General features: G+C 42.2%; 1 protein-coding gene across 4 annotated transcripts in view; it reads left to right on the top strand.

Annotated features, from left to right (window-relative positions):
- The first annotated feature begins 2,119 nt into the window (after nt 1–2,119).
- Nucleotides 2,120–24,162, top strand: part of zmp:0000000755 (phosphofurin acidic cluster sorting protein 2) — a 41,032-nt gene continuing 18,989 nt past the window's right edge. For 2 of the 4 annotated variants that reach the window (XM_068567409.1, XM_068567410.1), the window contains exons 1-2: nt 2,120–2,541; nt 20,291–20,378. In XM_068567409.1, coding sequence (XP_068423510.1) covers nt 2,120–2,541; nt 20,291–20,378 — 510 coding nt within the window. The remainder of the gene's footprint in view (nt 2,542–20,290; nt 20,379–24,162) is intronic. The other 2 variants (XM_068567411.1, XM_068567412.1) reach the window with 1 other exon arrangement.

Here is a 24,162-nt window from a genome sequence, read left to right on the forward strand (position 1 = left end):
GGGCTTATGAAACTTCAGACCGTGGTGTTGTGCGAATATCGAAGGTGTCACAGTGTCAGAATATATGCACCCACCCACTCACACTTATAGGAGGAGGAGGATGGCGGAGGAAGAGGAGGAAGTGGTTCAGGTTAGAGAGAGAGAGAGAGAGAGAGAGAGAGAGAGAGAGAGAGAGAGAGAGAGAGAGAGAGAGAGAGAGAGAGAGAGAGAAAGAGAGAGAAAGAAAGTGCAGACTGCCATCTATTGGATGAATCGCCATGTGCATATTAGTGTTTCATGTCCTACATTTTGTGTTGTAGTGCTGTTTTCCAACACTGGGAGGCGATGCACTTCACCAATTCAATTCAGACAATTGACAATTTTGGCAATTATGGTAATTTGGAGGCGGTAGCATTTCTTTAAAGGGCAGAATTAATTATAGATACCAGAGGAAAGCCAACGTGCACATGCAGATGTATTTGGAAAAAAACTTGTTTGTATGTAATGGCACCTTGGTATAACAGTTATGGCCCTCTTTAACATTACATCTATTTATACAAAATATATTATCTAACATCTAACTTTCTCTGTTTGTATATAAAGCACATTGAGTTTTCCTCTGTATAGAAACTGGTATATATATATATATATATATATATATATATATATATATATATATATATATATATATATATATATATATATATACACATACATATATATATATATATATATATATATATATATATACACACATACATATATATACATACATATATATATATATATATATATATATATATACATACATATATATATATATATATATATATATATATGTATATATATATATATACATATATATATATATATATATATATATATATATATATATATATATATATATATATATATATATATATATATATATATATATATATATATAAATAGCCTTGCTGTAACTTGTCACAAATATATTGATGAATTCTACATGAATCAATACATTGATCTTGTTCAAATGTATTGTTGGATGGAAGAACAGTGAGCTAAGGAATGACACATTTAGTAATTGCCACTGCTCCAGTCTGGAAGACTAAATGCTGTCAGGTGCACAGAGTTGCCGAGCAATGATTAAAGATTAGATTGATTACACTCATTGCATTAAACCACGGATTGCACAAAACACCCCCTTCACCACCACCAGCCAGTTAAAACAGACTGTCACACACGTTTTCCCAACAAACCTGAGCATGTCCAGTCATGTCAGCTTTATTTTATTCCTTAGTCACAGTTACAGTCAATGCTTTTCACAACCCTTGCATTATGAGAACAATGACTGAATCAAATGACTGAGGATGAATCATGAATCATGAATAACGTAACCAAAGCAGGTCCTGCCCATTTGAAAGTGCACCGTGTAGGTTTGAATTTATTGGTTAGTAGCAACACAAGTATGCACAACAACATCAACATTCTCATTGTGTAGCTTACATAATTATTGGACAGCTTTTGCATTAAAAAAAAATAATTAAAAAAGGGACTAGGAAAACAATTGTTTGTCTTAATCCTTGACATAAACGCAACTGTCAAAGTACTACTGCTCCCCGAATAACCAGTTTGAAGAGCATTTACGTGAGCGATACTGTGTATTTTGCACAACTGCGTATCACTCCACAACAGCAGTGAGCATGCACACTGATATTGACCTAAAACTGATGGCTGCATTCATGAGCACGAAAAAAAAAACAAATAAACTCTAGTAGGCCTGTACGTAGTTATAATTTGGATTCCTTTCATTTTGATAGACACACCTTCATTTGTGTAAGAATGTTTTGTCTCAAGATTGAACAACGTTTGAATTAATATTCAAAGTTGTATACAACACCATTGCCACGTTTAGAATGCTGTAGGTCTGCCATGTCTGTGTTAACATGTCTGATTTGATTATTTATGCCCATTCTTATTTATTAACAAATCACAGCCAACAAACAAATGACGGGAGGAGGGAAATATGACCTCGCTGATTATGTATAATACCTGTAATATAATGCTACTACCTACAATGATTGCTACGCAGTAATTTCCTTTAACATGTAAAGCGAGTACAGCGTCATGCTTGGAGGCCTGGTTGATAGTAAAGATGTCCCACCCTGGAAGCGGGGACGTGCTGCCCCCTATCAGATCAGCGGGGACGTGCTCCGCCCCGCCTATCAGCATCTCCAGCGAGCGCAGAGGAGCTGCGAGTCTGGAGGAGCACGAGCAGGCAGCACAGACTTTAGCTGCTCGCGCGTTCGTCCGACACTCACGAGCTGCTCCCCAGGCGGTGGAGGTGATGATGGCGGCGGCTGTAGAGAGAGGAGGCGTCCGGGCCGCTTTCCTGAACCCGAGCAGCGGCGGCGGCGGCGGAACCACGTTGACTACCCTCCCGGCTGGAGCGTTAGCCGGGGCTGTGGTCCCCGGCTCGGGCTCGGGCTCGGGCTCCGGCTCCGGCAGCATGCCTGTGCCCATGAACCTCTTCGCGACCTGGGAGATAGACAGATCGTCCCCGAGCTGCGTACCGAGGTAACGTTGACAGCGTTGTGTTGGCGTAAAGTGAAACACACACACACACACACACACACACACACACACTCACACTGCAATGTTTACAAATCACCACGTCGTTTGATAAATAGCAGCCTCACGTTGGACGAACAACGCCCTCGTTGACCGTAACGTCAAGAGCAGCGAGCCGACACACGTTTCCAAAACAGTGTCGGGCTAACTAGCAAGGTGGCTAGTGCTAAAGCTACCTAGCAAGAGTTTATCTCATGCAGCTAGAATCGTTTGACTCAAATTGTATTTTTTTTTGAATTGGGACGGGTTGGGGGGGGGGGGGTAACGAAGCAGTTGGTCAAAATTGTCACGGGAAAAACAAGCATAACTGCCTAGTGTACATCAACATTTTAAGACGTTCTCTCCTAATTGTATAGTGTTTTGTTAACAGTTGTTACCGTTATGGTTACTAAGCTAGCGCCAACTAAAGTTAAGCTAACAAGGTTAGTGTATCGGGTTGCTGCCCTTCTGCGTTGTGGCTACTACGCTGGTAGTTACCAGTGTTGGGACGTATTACATGTCCCTTTGTCCACGTAGGCCCGGGCTCCAACTGGTTTACGGGATACATGCCACCTAATTGCAACGCAACTATCTATAAATACAGTGACATGGATGCCGTTCGGCTCTTAGAAACATCCGTTTCATCCTTTGGCAGCACTGCGTGTCATGAGCTTGTCGGGGCAGGCAGCCGCCCGTGCGTTTGACGTGCTCGTAATGTTCGTGTTCACGGTTTTGTGTTTATGTACACACACAAACACACACACACACGTAGGCATGATACGAGCACAAAACAAAACCACAGAGTGTCAACGCAGCAGCTGGGGACTCGCAGAGAGTAAACTGTTCTGATCACCACCTTTTTTGTGTATGCAAATCTCCTCGCAGTCACCCCGCATTGTCTATGTGTTATTCAGCGGTCCTGTGCTTCAGGATTTATTGTCAGCGAGCAGGCAACTGATGCCACCTGACCAGAAACCTCTCGGGAGCTGTGGGCACATTAATCAGCTTTGACCTAGATCTGTTCCACTCATTGGGAGAGAAGTGGGCTCGCAAAGGGGAGGGTTTCCTCCAGAGTCGATAAGCGCGTGTGTGCATGCATGAGTATGCAAGTGTTGGTGGGAGCAAAGCATGCGGAAAAACACAGATGATTATGATTTACAGTGATGTCAGTCTCTCAAATCTCCATTCAAATATTGTTCTGTGAACTCGGCTGATTTGAAGCCAACTAGAATGAGTGTGTGTGATGTGATGGCATTGCTCTGGTATTAAGCAGCTTAAGCACCTTTTTTTTATTACTGTCGTCCCTTTTTTGTGACCTTAATCTCGCATCCAGTGACAAAACTATGAATATCCATGCCGTTTGTTCTTGATGGAATGCTTCAGGGTGCTTTTCCTCAACACAAATAGATAAAACTGACATACAGGCAACTACAAGGATAATGCTTCTGATAACTGTCCCCATTAAATGTTAAAAGAGTACTGGCTCGCAGAGAGAAAAGCCAGAGACATGTCGGTACATTTATGCAGTGTGTCATCCATGGCGCATTGATTTCCCCACATTTTAGCCTCTACACTATGGCATTCTCTCTATAGTGGATGAGACGCACGGTGCTGTATTAAAGATGAATAAGGACGAGGATTGCGCTGGATTATTAATGAGGCACAGTCAGCAGTCATTGTTCAGCACAAGACTGCAGTAACTGCATGACAGAAGTTTTAGTTGATGTCTTGGGGTAATTTGTTAGATATGATATTTAATGGAGTAGAAGTGACAATTATGTATGATACAATTGTTTTTTTAGGCAAAATAGTCTTTATTTTTGTCTTGACATGGTGGCTTGGAGCTCTCACAGCATTTTTGCTAAATTATTTGCCACATCTATTTTTTCCGTCTGTGTTTTTACGCCACTTATCCTCAACTGGTGGGAAAGGTCTAGCGTTGAGCCCAACCCAAGGACTGTTCTGGGGATTCTGCCTCGGCATGCTCTTAGGGGCTGGGCCATTTTTTTGTGCAGCTGTTTGCGCCTCTGCTAAGGCCTTTAGCAAATGTGGGTGTCCAGTCCAGATAATGGCTGAGGTTTCAAATGAGGACATGGCACCTTTTAAAATTGACTGTTTTTTCATTGTGGTACTCAACATCACACACAGCTCTTGTTAGTATAACACCGTATTTAAAAAAAAATCATCAATCTCCCTTAACCCTGAAGCCCAACTGAAAGCCATGCTTAAAGGGAAATATTTCATCCACAATGGAAAATATGTTGTCAGCTCTGGTATCCCTCGCAGTATAAGCCCTCACAGTTTTGTTGCTCACAGACCAAACCATGGCACTGGGCCACTAAATGACTTCTTAAAAACAACCCGGGACTTTATTTTTGACAATATGTTTTGACTGTGACACAGGACCAAACTTAATTTGATAGACATATATTCTATCTGTTATTTACACAAGTATTTTACTCTCACACTTGTTATCGATCAGTTGTTATATCTCCTATAAATGCTACCATAAGCTTGCAAATAAAATGTTATTACAGAGTGTAATACAGTATTTATCTGTTTTTCACCCTCCAGCCGAATGTTGCTCTTCCATAACAGGGCTGTTGGAGCAGTTTGGCTGTTTATGTTTCAGCACTGCCATGCCTCCCTCCGTCTGCCACCCTCTATTTTTTCTAGTACTACGTGGTGTTAGTGGTACAGCTCATTTCTTATAAGATGAGTTTTTCTTTCTTTCTTGTTTTAACCATCTTCTAAATATCTGGAGGGTGTATACTGGCATCAGAGAGGGTTTATCCCTCTATTCTTTTCATTTCACCTGAAACTAATTGGTGACCAATGGGAATGTTGCTGAAAAACCAAAGACATCTTTGGTTTAACATGCACAGGAAGGATAGCGTATATACTCAGGGTTTCACAGGAAGGAATGCATTAGATGTACATGTGCAATCAATTGAAGGAAGTATTTGTTGTCTGTTTTTTTAAAAACCTTTTTTTTTTCAACAGTTTGGTACTGTGGATTTGCTGTGATTGTATACTAGTGACACTATGATGTCCAAGGCAAATTTCCCACTGGGACAAAACGTCAATGCTAACATTTCCATTTGTTTGTATTGGCAAGGATAACACGAATGCAAAGGTCAAAAGGTAGCAAAGTTTAGTTACTTGCGATATAGAATGTGTAGCAGTATGTGAGGGCTCTTACCAAGTTCAAAGATCCTTTACAACTTTGTGTTAAAAGTTGTGACCTTTACCCTCATCACTAACATGACGGGATGACGGGAGAAACCAAGCAATTGTGTCGTGTTTGTGGTTCAACGTCGCCAGGCTTGATTGATAGGGAAGTTGTGACGGTGAGCGGTTTATAGGCTTTCAGCATAAACTGAATAAAAACGTTTTTTTTTTTTGCTCGACAGTTTCAGTCAATTACATTTTTGTTTCTTTTTTTCCTACAAATATGTTTCTTGTATTTTAAGTTTGACCGTCAGAGAGGTGGAGAAATGGCAAAGGTTTTCTGACGAGCTGGAACATCAACAACATCGCTATTCTTTTTTCTCTGACGTATATCTTTAGTGAGCAGAGCATCGTTCTTTCTGTCCGCATGCGAGTCCCAAGATGAACTTTGTCTCTTGTTAGTGCCACAGCTTTATCAGGATAGTAATTGAATGCACTCTGCAGGCTCTGGTCAGATGTTTGTTTTCCTCTATCCCAATCCTGTATATTGGATCAGATTAATGTGTGTTGTCTGTATAGTTCAACAAATAATTAAGGAAAAGAAAAACAAACAAATTTCTGTACTGGGGCCACATTATTGTGTCCTTTTTGTTCTAGGTCAGTGGCTTTAAAGCCATCAGCCCTAAGTCTTCACATGTACCTTATGCTGCAATGTACACAGCTATTTATAATATCTGGGAGGTTTAATTGTACGCATGCAATCTCCAGTATCATCCCTGGCTTTAATCTCTTTGATTTAATGTCTTATTCTCTGTATGTTCATTTTCGAACCAAAGATGAAACCATTAAATCGGGATGCAAATAACGCAGGATGAGCTTGCTGTCCCCTTTTCAGCCCCTCGCTAACCCCTCCATCTCAAGGCTTGGATATTGTTTCTCCTTGTGCGGGAGCTGCAGTAATCTTATTTCATAACAGGAAAAGAAGAGCCAGTAATCTGATGCTGCACATACACACCGTCTGCTTAATCCGCTGCTTCCTTTTGCAATCATAAACGAGGCCCATCAGCCTTCTCCGGTGCCCTTCAGGACGGTGTGACACGGCACACCGTGTCCGTCTGCATCTTGTTTACAATCTTTGTCTCGGCCGCACCGCCGGTATCAAATCCAATGCAGAACACGTCGGCACACAGCGCGTGACTCTCGTTGCGAGGTCAAAGTCCAAGACCTCCTTGGGGGACATGTCACTTTTCCTCTCCTACTTAATGAGAGGTTGTTTTGTTTAATGCTGAATTGCGTGTTTTTATGCTGATTGGTTTCTGGGCTGTACCAGAATACAATTACTGTTACTCAGCTGCAGCATGCTGATTGAAAAATGATCCACTGATCTAAATGTTGCTGATGATGAATTAAACTCCTCTTGCATCAAAGAGCTATTACCCCCCTACAGTTATTGGACATTATATTGATACAAGCATAATACCCATTAATACAAGCATTGACTTCTTCAGGGACACGAGTTTGATAGATTCCCATACCACGGATAAATTAACATGTCCCACTCGAGATACTTTCACCTAAAGGGATAGCCGAACTAATTGGAAAGTAGCTGCAGCTAAAAGTTTCTAAGAAATGATAACGATGATGGAATTTGAAACTTGCATGTAATTGCTTTTTTTTTTGGTACATCCACTGTAGAGAATTAAACCATTTTTGGACTATTTAGTCATTTTTTTGCATATCCTTCTTAAAATATGTCAGTAGGTTTTGGAAATATGAATTGATAACTGGTGCAGTTTCCCTTTTGTGTTACGCTATCCTTAAATGCAACCAGCCCTAACTTGGCCACATGCTCCACTGTGCTGTTTACACACACTGCTAACAGGAGACCAATCAGCCCCGCACCCTTTTCTTTTTTTCGTGTTCACTGCCTGAAATGTGTCAAAATTTGCTTGGTTTCCTTCCCTGCCTTCCTGGTGGAGGAGGAATTTCCTCAAGAAACATTTCACATTCCTGGTCCCTAGAGGGGGGCCCGCTGGTGCAGCTGAAGCCAGGTTGCTCTGCCCTCAGCCCCCTTTTGTCTTCTGTTGTTGACCACCTACCTGCTCTCTCTGGGAGGAAGGGCAGGATTAGAGCCGTGGATTGCCCACCCTGTTGGAAAAGTTTTGCTGAACCGGCTCCAGGCGTCACAGAATTGTGCTGAGCGCTCATAGTTGAAGTCCTCACAAAGGGAAGAAAGGTTTTTTTTCCCCCCCTGCCTGGACCTCCAAATGGGAGAACGGCCAGACTCGTTTGTGGGTGGAGACCCTCTCTGCGAGTGAAGAGGTCCAACTTCCTGATTCAACAAGTGAGGCAAGGGAAGCTGTCCTCTGACATCGGGAGGATCCTGCCAAAATAATCTTAAGGGGACAATGTCTCTCAGCTCATTTCTCTCTTGTTCTACTTATTTCCCACCTCTCCCATTCAGGCATTTCCTGAGATGTATGTGCCAGCAGCAACACAGAGACCATTATTTCAGATACAAAAAGTACCGTAGCGTGGATAAATGAGAGCACATGACACCATCATTTAAAAACATAAGGCGTTTTCATAATGGCAGTCAGAGCTCCTGTGGCACATTCTAGCAGGGTCTGCTGTTGTAAACAAACACAGGTTGAGGTGGGTTACTAAATTATTCAAAAAGGAAATGGTGACAAGCTTAGTCAAATGGGGGTTCTTTTAGTAACACAATTTTTGCAAGCCATATTCACGAACCATCTATCTAATCTCATTGGTGTGCTCATAAACCCAGTGGAAATGTTGCCCTTGTCATGGCTAAATAACACCCCGAGAAGAATAATCAACACTATGCTGCGTGGTGGATGACATAACAGTCCCAGGAGTGTCAACTCTAAAATAGCATTGAGCTGGATGCCCTGCCCACTCGTCTAATCACAGATTAAGGAGTCTGAACTGTCTGGACTCCTCTTTTCTGGCCATGTTCCTTTTGCTCGATTAGCCCACACTACACTCTGTGCCAAAACTCCAGTTTCATGGACAGCAATTAGGCCCCGTTTTAGACTTAAATGAAACCCAATAGATGTGTTCCCTTGAAACAAAAATAACATTTGGTCTAAGGCTTTAGGGTTTGGGTGAGTGCACTCCACCAGAACTAGTTCTACTTAAGACATGCTGTCAGACCATGTTGGAAATTGAAAGTGTTTATAAATGGTTAACGTCTGAGGATGGGGGAAGCCGGCCGATGTAAAGAAGGAGGACATAAGATCTTTTAATGTGATAAGATATTCGACCATGTGGCAGTTTATCGGTATGAAGAGGCCCTTTTAATGCTTATCCAAAAATACAATTTTGAGAGACCATTTTACGGCTTCAATGTTTCAGTCTGCAATACTACGAAGCGCTGCGCTGAACTTTGGATGATTAAAAAAATAAAGTAAAATTGGGATTCTCAGTAGGAAACCTTAGATTGTCATGCGGTTTGACTGGTGGACATTCGGAGATGTCGCCTGGCTTTTTAAAACTAACTTCTTTTTTTTGTATTTCGCAGTAGAAACAACCTACTTCTGTCCATCTGTCCTGAGCTGTAGCTCATGGGGATGATTGGTTGTCCTGTAACTACAAGGTAGCAAGTATCTGGAACACCCAGTTGATCCCTGGGCGCTGTACTAGGGTCAGCCCATTGCTCCTTAAAATACTAAGGAAGGCTCAAATGAAGAGAATTTCCCCACCATGAGACTAAAAAGGGATTATTTATATTCCTATTACTATGGAGGAGTCCTGTGTTTCTTTTCAGAAGAAAGCTTTACAACTCTACGGCAGCTCTTCTCAAATTGTAGAGTGTTTGCTATTTGGCAGCATACTGCTCGCTTTGGTCATTACTCTAACTTAATTAGCATCTCTGTGGCATCATTAATATGAGAAATGCCACTGCATGAATACAGAAGAAATAAATAAGTACAGAAACTCTGGAGAAACTGAAGCTCGGCTACATTCAGTAGATTAATCATTTGGACATATATAGCCAGGGGGACCTGGACTGGGAGGAGTAGTCAGAAGGCATTTTTTTTGGCTGTCGACGGCCCTTGCTCTTCCCGAGTAACGGTGCCAAAGCAGAGTAATAACTTACGACAGCTGTTTTTAAGAGCTGCATTGGACATTGCAAAAATAGGCAACAGTGACAATGCATAGCTTATTTATCAGGTATCCTTCCCTCTGGGAAGGTTTTTTGCATTTTGTTTATCGCTTAATCATAAAAAAAAAAGCAGAATCATATTTGCTGATGCTGACCACTGTACATTTATTGATTACACAATTCCCTGTTTTCAGCGGCCTTTCATTCTTCTTTCTGTAAGTATTGTTTACTTTGCAAAAAGTAGCTTTGAGTTGGAGTACAGTTGTGAAAGGACTGTTTGTCAGCTGCTGTGCCGCAGGCAATCGTTAGCACAGGTAATAAATTCCCAGCATACGCTATTGCTAAAGCTCTATTCTCTAACCTTGATTGCTCATGCTTCCAAAGCATGTGCAGTAACCTCTTTACCATAGAAGTAAATACATGCATGACAGCTCTTTGTCGTTGCTGACAGGCAAAGGAGGCTGAGGGTGTCTGCTCTATTTTGTGTGAAATCTCTGATCAACAATGAGAGCCGAGAGATGGATATGATCGTGGTGGCTGCATGAGTTAAAGGGCAGGCTTAATCTTCTTTGATGTTTATCAGAGGCACCATATGGCAGCATTAAATATGTATCGTGAAACTGGAATGATCCTTTAGATAAAAATGTCAGCAATTTAATTTGAAGGAAGTACCTTGTTTTGCTCAGTTTCACACCCTCGAACAAGGTGAATGGGAGTCTGCTGGCTCTTAGACTTCCAACAATATATCATGTTTTGATCTATTCAACTAGATTTTTTTTGCCAAATGGTATTCTGATGTGTAAAACCTTCCAGGTTGGCAGAGTTTTGACAGGTTTTCTTCAACATATTTTTCACTGTATTCTCATCCTAGCCCAATCCAGCCTATTCATCGGAGCTTTTATGATTTTTTAAAAAAGATTAATCATTTTCAGCGATTTTTTTTTTTTTTTTTTTTTTAGAAAAAAGCTTACATAAGGAAGCTATAACTAATGTACCCTGACATACTTTTACTTTCTTTCCTAACTATTTCCTAGCAAGTCACTGAAATGATATTCACAGTTATTCTCATTATTGAGCAAAATTGTAATTATTCTTTATTCATCTCTGGCAACCATAGATGAATAAATAATTTTTGTGTCTAAACCTTATGAATAAATAGCCACTTGCCTTTTTTTAACACTGGTTTGTGCTTTTTTAAATAAAATTTTCCTCCCTTAAGGTGAGTAGACGAGAAAGCGAGATTGTTTTAAACAAGCCTTTGCTCTTGAGCTTTCCGTCTTCCCGGTAGACTACAAGTAAAGGAGCAGTCCTACCAGTCAGACATCTACCTTAATAGGATTATAAAGTTAAGTCATAAACCTGTCTCTGTCACCTGTCTCCGTTGTACTGGTTACTGCAGACTCTTTGAGGAGTTATGGGATGCAACAGGCATGAACTTGAATACCAACCCTTAGCAAGAGGACTCCTTGTAGGTGATGATTAAACCAATATGGTCTGTCAAGTTATGATGTACTGCAGCTGATCTCGCTAAGATGTCTCTCTTTGCCCCTGAGTTTGCCTGTAAACACGCCGTGTTTGGCCTGATCTTGTCTCGCACGGCCACCGCAAACACGGGCCTGCCAACCTCATCAGTTTGTGGTCGGCGCCTGAACAAAAGAGTTGTCTAGATCGTTGAAAAACCACAACAAAGGTGGACAACCATGCACTGAGTTCCTGAAAGTGGTCGTGAGATCACTGACTGAGGTAATGAATGCAGCACGTTGTTGCCTTTGCTATTAAAGAGGCTGGAGGGTTGAGAAAGAAGCAAGAAGTAGGCTGATTATCACGTTTAAGGTGGCCTCGTCTGTTAATTTGGCTCTGCGTCGGTAGAACGGGAATGCGTTTTTTTTCACAGTGAGCGCTTGACTCAGGGACCGGTTCACCCCATTTCTTGCGGTTTCATGGTGTCATTAAACTCCAAGCTTTTTTCTTTTGCCTTTCCTCAAAACCCCTTTTTCCTCTGCCCCATATTTCGCAATAGGAAACGTACACAACGTGCGAGCACACCCGACTTTATCAGAGAAAAGTCTTGTACCTCCCACACAACAAGAGCACACCGATCAAACCTCTAAATCACACTTCATAGACATAAAAAAAAATGTTTTCTTCCCAAATGACGGTATAGGCAAAGCACAAGCTTAAACCACTAAACAGAAATAAAATCTGGCACCGAGCTCTAATGCACCTCCCCTGTGTAGTATTGCATAGAAATGTGCTAGTAATCCCGACAGTCGATTGTGCTATTACATATCTGTGATATTACAGAGTATTATAACAGATATGAGTGCAGCTATCGCGTCCTCTTCGCTTGCATTCTCGGAAACAACCATTTTTTTTCTCCCTCAGAATCTAATTTTTCATTTCATGACACGTCCCTCTGGCTGGTTTCTTACCTGACTGATGACACCTGTCCTGTCCCGCCTTCCTGACGCACCAAACCACTCCGGCACAGCTCATGTGTCTGCACCAGCTGGCCCAACAAAGCTATAATCTCTCCTGGCAATGACTTGACAAAAACTACATGTTGAATGAGGGATGTGAAAGGCTAAAGGGATGTTGTGTGGTTGCATCTTAATTACCAGAGCCAGATGGAATGAGTTCTGTTTACCATTGCTTTATGGCCTTTTTGTGCAATTGTTGTCATCTTTTTACAGTTTAATGCCACAGGCTCTTTATGGTTTCATGGTGAGGTTGCACCAACTATAAAATAATTATGTATAATTAATTCATAGTTGCTTCATCTCTGGACCAATTTTCTCAACTAAACAATTGATCTTTATAGAAGTATAAAACAACGGTATGTCTGTCTGTGCGCGTAAACAAGGCTGTAGGTCTATTTCAGACCCATGAGTAGCCACAACTTGGGTGTGTGACGTAACCATGTCATGGCAGGTGTATTGCTAAGAACCCTGAGAAATCTCAGTGTCTGCTGTGAAATTGCTTGTGCGAGTGGTTCTCCAGCAACACCACAGGCCAGGCATGCGGCCCGTTCTGAACAGGCATGTTTTCACCGTGTGATGTTTAAATGGGGGGGAAAAGGGTATGAAAGAAATTATAATGTGTATGTAATTTGCTTGTTCTTCCTTTCTGTGTGGGTTTTCTCAGGTGATCAGGTGTCCTCCAACGATTCAAGGGGAAGCAGCATTTAGCCATAGCTCAGCTGTTAGAACACAACGAGCTCATAGATGGAGAGTGGAGGCTTATTTAGAGCATGTAGAAATTTCCAATAATTATGCTGTTGATTATCGTACAGGACGAGTTTGACATGTTTTATTAAATGCTTGATTTTGCATGATTTAATATCTGAATCCACAGTTTGTAACAGCCGGCATGAGTCAGGCTTTTATCTGCAGGCAGGGTGACACTTGTGTGGGCCACCTTTGGAGCCTACACATGTTCAGTGTTTGATGCTTACAACATTTAATCCGTTGTCTACACAACATTGTGAGAGCTTTGTTTAGCTTAATCACATGACTTCGGGCCAGGCTTTAAGCTGCCATCTCATTACAAAATATTTTGTATTGTGATGTGGTTAATGAGTGCACACCATCTGTTGTTTTGCATTATAAGAATGAAGGCCTGATGGGAAATGTTCATTGTTATAACTTTAGAAGATTAAAAGATATAGTTGTAATTTCCGTGTCAATTCCAACCTCTGATATTCAACAGTGTGTTGGCAGAAAAAAAAGTCAAAACAGAATGACCAAGGCTTTACAAACCTCCACATGGTGGTTTCGTTCTCAACCAAGGTCAGTTCGATTTCAGTCTTAGTCAGCTGCTTCTAGCCTCTGAGTTCTGTTCTTAGGTTGCGGTTCGCACATAATCTTAACAGTCGGTATGCCAGATTAATCATTTCCTCTTGTTCTTCGTGTACCTCAGTCACGACCTCTTCCTCCTCCTTCACTGTAAGCGCTGAGAAGATTTCCTTTAGGGAATTAAAGCCCAACCAGCATATGGCCATCTGGCAAACACAAGCAGATATTTGGGGGCTAAAATTACTTTTGCATGCAAGCCTGAGTGCAGGCTAAGCTCTTATGGCACAGCCCACTGTGTGAACCTGTTAAATCCAATCTATTCAGTCTTTTGGATTTGTCTTCATAGCACTAAATGTAGATTGGACTAAAAAAACGGAAGTTTGACACTCCTGAATTGCACTTATTCTCTTGCTAACGCCTATGTTCCTTCTCTTGTCACAGTGTTTACAATCTCCATTTCTTTGTCTAAGAACTGTGAATTTAAAATGATTTATTTACATGATTGGTATGAAGTTGGAGAATAAAGAGCTGTGTTTGTTTACAATATTATAGAAAGTCTATGAATAAAAATGTCAAATATAAAGAAAGGAAACTTGCTTGTTTTGCTGCCCAAGCAAATTTCACTGACTGCACGGGCCTCTCTGTGAAATGAATTGCCCCTGTTTTTTTTTCATGTCGGAGAATAAAATATTCAGAAGAGATAGCTTTTAGACCAGCACACCCTTTATATTTGGACTAAATTATGCAACTAGACATGAACAAATAATAGTCTTATGAAAGAACAAAGTACTTTGCTCAGCAATGCCATGACTGGAGAGAAAAGTTTTATTTTGTCAGCCCCCTACATACAAGCCAATACCATACACATCCTCCTTAAGAATTTCCTGCAAAGCATTATGTGAAAGCATGCTTTATTAAAAGAATGTGACCGCTTTCACATCTCAAACAAAAAATACGAGAAAAAGCATATTGAATACACTAAGAGCATGACTTGAAGTCTCTTTTTTTCTTTTTCTTCTCTCTCTCGAGCTTGGAAGCCCCCCAGCACATACCAAACATAGACAGTGTCTTTTTCATTCAGCCCTCTTGTTACATCACTCATCCTCCACTTCCCCCCTGCTTTGTGCCACTGACAATTGCTGTGCAGTGATCCGAGCGCCTGGAACTGGCAAAGCATCAACTAGAATGCTGACCAGGGGGAAAAGAATTACAAAAGTGTGTTTTAGTTTAGGCAGCATATCATCCTCGTCAAAGGGGCTCGATGGGGTCTCTCTCGGTGCCGTGGACATGCTTTTGCAGCATGTCTGTGGGATAAAACTTTATGTGGCGCTAAAAATGTTGCAATGTTAAAATCACTGCTACCGATTCCTCAATCTTTCCACCTGAGCCAAATGATAACATAACCATCAATGCTCGCTTTGTGTCAGCCGCCTTTGTCTGCTGTATAGCTGCTGTCTCTTTGTGAGCTCTTGAACTTAAGGGTGTTTCAATCACATGTTATTTGAGACGCTTCTGTCACTGAAGTGGTCCAGAAATAGCGTTGAGATAGCAGCCCCATGTACTCTCAAACGCCAGCATATCTTGGACTAATGGCTTTGCAGGATGTTGATGCAGATGGGATCTGTGTTGTTTGTTAACACCAGTGCAGACAAGAAAAAACACTTGATATGATCTCTCTCTCTCTTTTTTTAAATCACAGTAAGCTAGAACTAAAAAGAATTACTTTCAGCTGAACATGAAAAAATTGAATATTTATTTCTAAAGACTTCCTTTTTCTAATATAAAAATACGATCTGTATGGGAATTTCCTCTTTTTTGTCCTTTTTAAAGAGGGAAACCTCTGTGATCTCAACGTCCTCGCCTTCATCTTAAATGATTATTCCCTCTTACGCTTTCTGTCCCGTCTTCTAAAATCAGATGCAAAATGCCATGGGGGCTGATTTCAGATTTGGGGTTTACATTTTTTAAATACCTTTTTATGAAGTCTTTGTAATACAAACTACATCCGCTCTCACATAAGCAGTCTCCAGGCAGAAGTATCGTTTCACCAAAGAGCCCAACTCAAAGTGGCGACTTGCTCAAGCTTGGTGTCGGGCCAGAAGTTCTCTTTGAGACTCAACTCCAGAGAAAAGAGCGTGAGGCCCCCGTGTGTGGGTTGAAGAAGAACTCACACAGAGGAGGGTGAAGTCAGAGAGGGGCGAACAAAAAGGACTATTTGGGGGGGTAGTGTGTGTGTGTGTGTGTGTGTGTGTGTGTGTGTGTGTGTGTGTGTGTGTGTGTGTGTGTGTGTGCGTGTGCAGGATCTGCTCCCTGACTTCCACCCTGCTGTCCACCTCCCACGGTTGATTAGGTTTCCTCTGATGTTCCGGCCTCGCTTCAATACAGGTGGGCCGAGTTATTCAGTCTGCACTGGAAGCGAGAGAGAGACCGATATGGCAACAGTGTTAAACACTGCTGTGTACGATGCATGTGTGTGTCAGACATTTCCTTTTAGCCTCTCCGTCAGCGGATGAAAGAAAATGAATGAAGCAGTCGAGATAAGATAATGCACCATCATGCAATACAACCCACAATAACAGGCCTCTTATCTATCGCCAAATATTTGACCACGGCTGTTGAGTGTGCTGCCTGATAAGTTGTTTTGTTTGTCTAGGACAGAGAAAAGTGAAAGGATTTCAGCGTAGTTCCCCGACACACCGCCTGTCTGAACTCCGTTGCTTCAGCAGAAGCTTTCGGCTCTCTTTCCGTCTAATGGCATCTCATAATGTGTCATTAGACGAAATGTAAACCAATTTTTATTGTTGCCTAACAAAGGTGACATGCCGCTCATATGGTAGAGATTTTTGTCTCCACATACAAATAGGACCACTTGTCACCTCCCATAGTTTTGATTCCCTCAGTAATATTTGTCTGTCGCTTCAAGCTTTTTAATAAAAGTATTAAAAAGGGGGGAACTGGCTTTGTAAACTAATGGCCTTGCTTCACTTAAGAGGCTGAGGAGGTCAACAGTTAATGTACAGCGAGTGTCTTGGGCACACTAATGGGCTGAGATGCAGCTGCACTACTTGCACCGCTGTGAGTGATGTCGTATTGGCAAAACCTGTGTGCTGCAGAGTGCTCTGGAACCCGCTGGGCGGCCTCCATCAGAGCGGTGAATAACGGTTCGCTTTGACATGATATGGCACTCTGTTGTCAATGCCAGTAATTGAAGATGTCATGTAGATAAAGATTTGCACGATTAATTAGTCTGTACGAGGACAGCAATTCTGATTCCTGCATTGCCTCAGCGCTGGTTTGACCTCCACTTGTGACACAATTTGATTTAAAATGATTATTCCCCTATTGCTTTAAAAGGTTAAAAGTGAGATGAGTAGAAGTCCTACATTAAAAGTATTTCAAGTTCAAGTAGGGGTTCTGCAATAAAATATTCCCATGTGACTGATGCAATATGTCAATATGCAAACAGCATACTTACAATGCAATATGCAAGCAGCATATATATATATATATATATATATATATATATATATATATATATATATATATATATATATATATATATATATACACATATATATATATATACATACACACACACACACACACAAAATATAAGAAAATGTTGCTTTTTGTTGAGACCCAAGCGTTTACTTAAGTTAATTGATTTGAACAGGTTTGAGGGAAATATATCTTCACAATATGACACGGAACACTACGTTTTATTTATGAAGTTACGAGCCACAAAGGTTGAAGACCACTAGTTTAATCGCTAACATTATGTTAAAAAAATTTTTTGGGGGAGTTATTTATTGCAAATGATATCTGTCAGATAAATGTAGTGGACCTAAAGTAGAAAGTAGCATTACATTGAAATATTGACTTAAGGTAAAATGACTGAAAATTGTCCCTAAGTGCAGTGCTTGGGTTAAGGCACTTAGTTATTTCTCACCTTTTGATCCTGACTATCAAAACCAGGAAGAGTCCATAATAACTGGGATAGCAGCGTGCATGTGATGATCAATAAACTCTGTCTATAACAGTGATGACCCAATCAGAATAGCTTGGCAAGCGAACGTGTTGGCTTAAGCGCAAGCACCGAAACTGAAAGAGGGGTTTCCCCCCTATGTGCTCTTATCAACTGGAAAACAGACCGAAAATGTTTCGCTTATCTTTGCTCTCCACCGCCTGTTAAAAGAAATATTGAACTAGAGACCGCTGTATGGATTCTCCACCCACCCGGTCTCCCCCACATATTGATAACACTGCTGTGTTTTGGTCCAGTTTGGCACAGAGAGGCGCGCTGCGATCCCACCCCGGGCTCTCTCTGGGAATGTGGGAACAACATGCCAAAATGGAGGATTTAATGCATCTTTCTAGTGGCCTCTGCAAGCCCTTATTTGATCTTTTTAGCGTGTGCCAGTGTCTGCCGACTGGAGGGGGAGACAATAACACAAATGACAGCCCCTTCCCTGTAGATGTGTGACAGAAAACACACAGCATATCCATGCCGAGAATGCTTTCTAGCTGAATTACACTTGGCCCAGCGTGTGCTTCTCCAGGCTATTTTAGCCCGATGATAAGTGATGTTTGTGGGACACCTGGTCCGCCTAGCAGTCACTGATTGGGTGGCAAAGTGAACTGGCACTGGGCAGGAGCAAAGGGGCCGACTGGCACCGGGGAAGAACAGATGGCCACAGCGTTTCACTCGCAAAGTAACACAGAGGTGTTAGCTCCACTCCTGTCTGCTACTGTCTCATAATAAATAAATAAAATCCCTGGTTCCCTAGGTGATCCCTCGAGCGCCTGCAGCCTTTTTAATTACATGTGTATCCCAGTCTACTGAGAGCGAGAGCTGTGACTGGATAGAGATGTTGTTAAACCATCACCCATGCTTTCTGTCTCACTCCCTCCTGACAGAAAGCTGTGGCTGCCTGGTGACTCATCCTCACCACAGCATCAGGGAAGCTGGATCTATGCGCTACCTACCAGGTTTAACGTTTAATTACCCCAGCCTGAAATAGATTTTGCATTTGTTATTCTAACGCAAGCAAGGTAATCACGCATTCATGTGGAGTGGCAATTTACGCTCAATCGATCCAAGTAAAATGTCGTACTGTCATGCAGTCCTAGATTTGGTCCGAGGGGAGAGTAGACACCGGACCACCAGGTTCCTGTCATTGAAAATGTTGGATTGCCGTCCATCGATGCGTTTTGTTGGCTGCTTGGATAAACATCCCTTGGGATCTAAAGATGTTTGGTAGCTTCCTTCCTTTTCACTCTATGCTGTTTATACAAACTATGAGCAAACATGGTATTAATTAACTGGAATTGAAGGAAAGAAACTGACTGGTTAACATTTATGTTGGCTAACAAATGCAAAACCCCCCAAAAAGTTGGTAAAACTGAAATATAGGTAGAACAAGGAAAGTCATGAAAGTCATATTAATTAATGTTGATAAAAGACAGATATTTGCAAGATTAATTATTTAATTCACATTGTTAGATTGTATTGAACCTTTTAAGAGTTGACCCACATATTAACTACTAAAAGGACCATTGTTGTCGCCTCTAACTCTGTGATCTCCGTAACGCTTGAATGTGATGATTCTACTTGAGTCATACTTGCCAGGCAGGGGAGGGCCTGTGGCTCTCGGGGAAAGTGGGTGACTGGACAGCTATTTGTTTGCTTTCTTTCTCCTGCTTGACTCTGGCTCCGACTGATCACAATTTAATGCAGCTGGACTTGTGTGAAAAGTGGGTCAGGAGGAAGTTTAGCAAACTTGACTTGTGTGTTGTTTACTTTCTGTGGAGTGTCTCTCTGTAGAGCCAACGCAGAAGGTTTTTTGAGGGGAGGGGTCAGAAGGAAGGGGGATCTGAAAGGTCACAAATGGCTGTAGATTCATGAAAGAGGTGTGGAATTGAGCTTGTGTCTGGCCCAGTTGATGTTGTTTTTATCTCGCTCTGGTATTCTACGAGATAGGCTGGACCTGAGGCACAAACAGGGGCCCTCTGAACTAGACTTTCCGATTAAGTACTACAGTATATTTTACTTCCTGACTTCTTCCTGCTTCACCCAGTATGTGCCAGGCACAAACATATCTCACTTCTTGCAGGTATGTTGGTATACGTTTCTTCCTTGTGATATTTAATAATGAACAGATGGCAGTGAGTCACATCAGCCTCAGTGTTCAACAAGACATTTTAATGCACCCCGGCTTGTCAGAGCATCTGTGCCATGTCACCTTCCATGAAGAATTTGCCCATAAAACTGACAACATCAATCCTGATTTAGTAGTGCTTGGGTGAGCCACGCCTTCACAACAAGCCATAGATGTTTTTCCCTCGAGTAGGATGAACACACATCTGAGTAGAACAGGGTTTAAATACTGAGTTGCGCACCGTTGTTCACTCGCTCTCTTGGCGGTAATTTTTTTATTCCTGGAAGCAGCCTGTTTTTATTAACATAACTGCTGACTAAAGAAGAATGAAGACACATGTACGGCCATGTTTTTCTTCCCCAGAGTTGCAGCGTGTCGTAAAAGTGTGCTCACATTGTGTCCGTCGTGCCACTAATCCATTTCTTTTTCTCTCCCCCGTCTTTTGTTCTTTCTCTTTTCCACAGGCTCTGCAGCCTCACGCTGAAAAAGCTAGTCGTCCTCAAAGAACTGGATAAAGAGCTGAACTCCCTGTCCATAGCTGTTAAAATCCAGGTGGGTGGGTTAATCTTGTATGTGAGATGTGAGCAACAGGCTCAAGTGCAAACACATTTGATAGCAGTGTGTCATACTCCGGGCCCTGTTGGTCACTGTCTCTCAATTCTTTGCTGGGGCTGTGCTTTGTGGAAACTTATCACAAAGCCTAGGCGTTGATAAGACGTGCTTCTAATCCAACGATTGATCAAAAAAATTCTTAGCTACGCAGGAAGCTCCGACAAGTCATATTCACTCAGGTGCTTTAGATGACAGACTAGCATTACAACTCCATGCAGGAGCATTAGTGCCTTCAGAGGGATTGTCTATCTTACATTGATCGCTAATGCATTTTTGTGACTATGGGTTTGCAGGCCTGACATGTCTACCATTCAAAAGCACATTGTCATCCTCTTTGATACAAATGCATAACTAAAGACTAAACTAGAAAGAGAAGGGACAGGGAGAGAGGTACTGCAAAATGTATGTAACTGATGGCAAAAACCAGCAGATGGCTTGGTAGGAGGGAGTTAGCGGATGTTTCAATGTGTGAACATCTGCCATGGCGCCTATGTGTGGACAACCGAGTTAATTTTACAGTTTGCAGCTCACTAAACAAGCATACATTTGCTTTGCTTGCTGCAGTAGAGTTACAACTCACTCCCTCGACACTGCAGAGTAGAGGAACGATAACTATGGAGATTAAAGTAACTGAAGCACCATGCTCTCACATTTTTATTTTTATATCACATCATAATCATGGAACCCGACACCCTCAGTGTTTATCTGAATTAGTGCAGAACATACCGCACTGCAACTGTCAAGATCACAGACTCATCCGTAGTGGCAAAGTGTTGAAACCCTGCCCTCCGTCTGCAGACAGGCCTCACTATTTGAAAACGCATGCTCAGATGATTGTCCACTGCCTCTGAAACTGTTGAATGTGGGGGAGAAGTAAGACCAGTGAGTGCACCTCAAGTGTCCACAGACACACGTACGAACACTCTGCCCTGAGGTAGCCATGCGGAAATAATTGTCAAAGTCATTCAAACTTTCTCGATTGCAGTCGCCCAGAGAATCCACAGAGAAGAGAATTTGGGAATTAGACTTGCCTAAAAGCGGGGAGAGGAGGAAGACAACTTTTTCTGTAACTTGTACCTGAAAGATTTATTGCTATTAAAAGAAGAAAAAAAAAAACTTTTCTGCTACCCACACAGCGAGAAAGGGAATCTTATACGTAGTCCTAAAAGACCAGTGCCGTATTTTGCAGGTACTTTAACAGTCTAGTAGAATTCATATGAATTCATGTGGTTTTAGACTACCTTTTTATAAGGCGCTCTAAATACATTTCAGAGAATAAATATATATTGCTTTTCAACAGTCGGTGGCCCGCAGCTAATGTTGCCAACAATGCAAACGGAGGCAACAGTGCTGACAGCGTTTACTTCAGGGGGGACTGAGGGGTGGCCGCTACGCCTCCGCGACAACAGTTTATCAGCTGTGTGAGCGCGTTTGGCTTGAAGTGTTGAAACTTCACCGTTTGTGTGCGCACGGCTCTCTGTATGCATGCCGTAATTGACTATTTTCTATTTAAAGAGAAACAAAGTGTCTCCCCTCAACTTGTCATCCTGAAGGAGAACACTACCAACCAAGTGTAGCCTCTATCCGTGAGCTGCGTTGTCTCTGAAGCGAATCTCCCCATTTCTGTTGAGCCGCCCGGAGGACAGCCGAGCAAAGCAACGTTGATCGCAGCTCCGTAAACTAGAGCATTAAATGCACATTTGGTTAGGGAGCACAGAGGCGCTGAGGGATAAAGAGACAGTTGGAGAAGATGACAGGGGAATAAGAGGGTTTTGTTTTTCCGACAGTGAGCGACAAAGCCTCTTTACCGCACATCATTGTTTCTGTGTTCTGCATACAGTGGGCCGTCTCCTCTTTCTCTGTCTCTCTCTGGGTCTCATCAAGTTAAGTGGTCTGAGAGCACACACACATGCGCAATCCCTGTAATGGCTAACCAATTGGACGTTCTCCCAAAACCACAGCAGCAGGGGTGATGACACTGCAGTTTATTCTGCAGGAAGGTCCGTGTTCCCTTGAAGATAGTCTTCTGTTTCTCACCCTGGAGACCGCTGGGGTCACTTCAAGTAGCGGAGGCCTCCACAGACAACCCGCTGGGACGTTTTCTGCACATTTGGTTGCAATGCGGTATGCCGCTGCATGTGCACTACGTGGTTATGCAGTTTTGTGTCTTGTTTTTTCTGCGTGCAGTCAGTCGCTTGTTGTAGCCAGACATCGATATCAGATGGATTACAATAGGAAAGGCGAGTAATCCTCATTTGTGCGTGCGTGTCGGCGTGCGTGCGTGAAAGCTGAAGCCTTAAAACGCCTGTAAAAAGACCCCTTTTCAGCTCTCGTCCAGAACGTAAATCTCTCTCTGCCATTGCTGCAAACAGGAGAGCCAATTTCGAGAATTTAGTATATTTTGAAATAACCTTGAGAAGAAGTTTAAAGTTCTACTTTTCCCACAGGATTGTGGAGCTCGGTAGAGTAGAAGGGCTGTAATATACCCCATGTGGCCCCGGAGAGACAGTGGAGAAGCTTGTAGCAGGAGAGAGAAGGGGAGGATTGGGGCGACAGGGGTGGGGAGTAAAGGACATTCAGTACAAGCTTTTCTTGCCAAGGCTTGGTATTGTTAATGCATGTCAGGCAGTTTGAAAGTGCTTCGCCTTTTGTGCCTTGATTCATTGTACCAGCCACTGAGCATGAGAAAAGGGTGCATACAAGGCCTCTTTGTGGAGCTCAAGTTAGTGACAAGGTCAGCCCGGGACAGATCTGCACCGAAAGGCTGCGGCCACTGTCAAGGTATTGTTAGCATGTTCTTCTGTGGAACGCTGGATGGAAAATAATCATTACACAGGAATGCTTCCCAAGTGTCAGCAAAGCTAAACATTCTGTATTCCCATGTTTCCTTTAGTCCTTCAGAGCTCTGATTTCATTGCATGAAATTATTGACATTGGACTAATTGATCCTCTGGAACTCTCTTTCCTTTCACATCTAGGCCTCAGGTTCACTCTGATGATTAAAAAAAACACTTACAACTTGTTAATAACACGTTTGTAGACTAAGACTTGGAAGTTTCCAACTTCATGCAACTGACAGAACATACCAACAGTGAGGGAAAATGACCAGGGCGAATACTCAAACCCAGGTCCCTGTTTCTCTCTGAGACAACAGTGCTTATGGGCCACTCAGCCTCCCAGAAACACATTCAGCTCACACAAATATTTGGAGGCCGTTTGCGGATGATAAAATTGAATGTTAGAGAATAATCTTTAACACGCTTTAGTTGTCAGAGTTTTCATTTTCACCGGAGAAGAAAATGTGTGTGCATGGTGTCAGTTCTGTGGGAGGGATGTTGCTATATGCGAGCTTGTTTGGTTTTTATCTATTCAGCTGTTAACGCTGCTTGGTTGATCGGAGGGAGTTGATTGCTGGAAGTGTGCGTATGTACTGCACTGCAAAAGTTCTGCTTTATTGTGCCCGCTTGAAACATGCATAATGCAATGTGTACAACTAATTTCAAATTGCTCATGCATGTCGTACCTACAGAGGCACCACTCCTCCTTGAATACCTATTACCTCCCTCCCCCAGAGTCCTCAGCACACACCCGACCATTTAATTTGGTGTCTGCTACATGATTTAGCAGCTCTGATGACATTAGGATCCAGAGTTGTACCCGCTGCATTAGACTATTCAAGAGTTGTTGGGTATTAAGCCAGATAAAGGATATATTTACTGCTCTA

Source organism: Clinocottus analis, unplaced genomic scaffold (assembly GCF_023055335.1).
Source record: "Clinocottus analis isolate CAN_PGR_092001 unplaced genomic scaffold, fCliAna1.0.p SCAF_8, whole genome shotgun sequence".
Taxonomy (NCBI): domain Eukaryota; kingdom Metazoa; phylum Chordata; class Actinopteri; order Perciformes; family Cottidae; genus Clinocottus; species Clinocottus analis.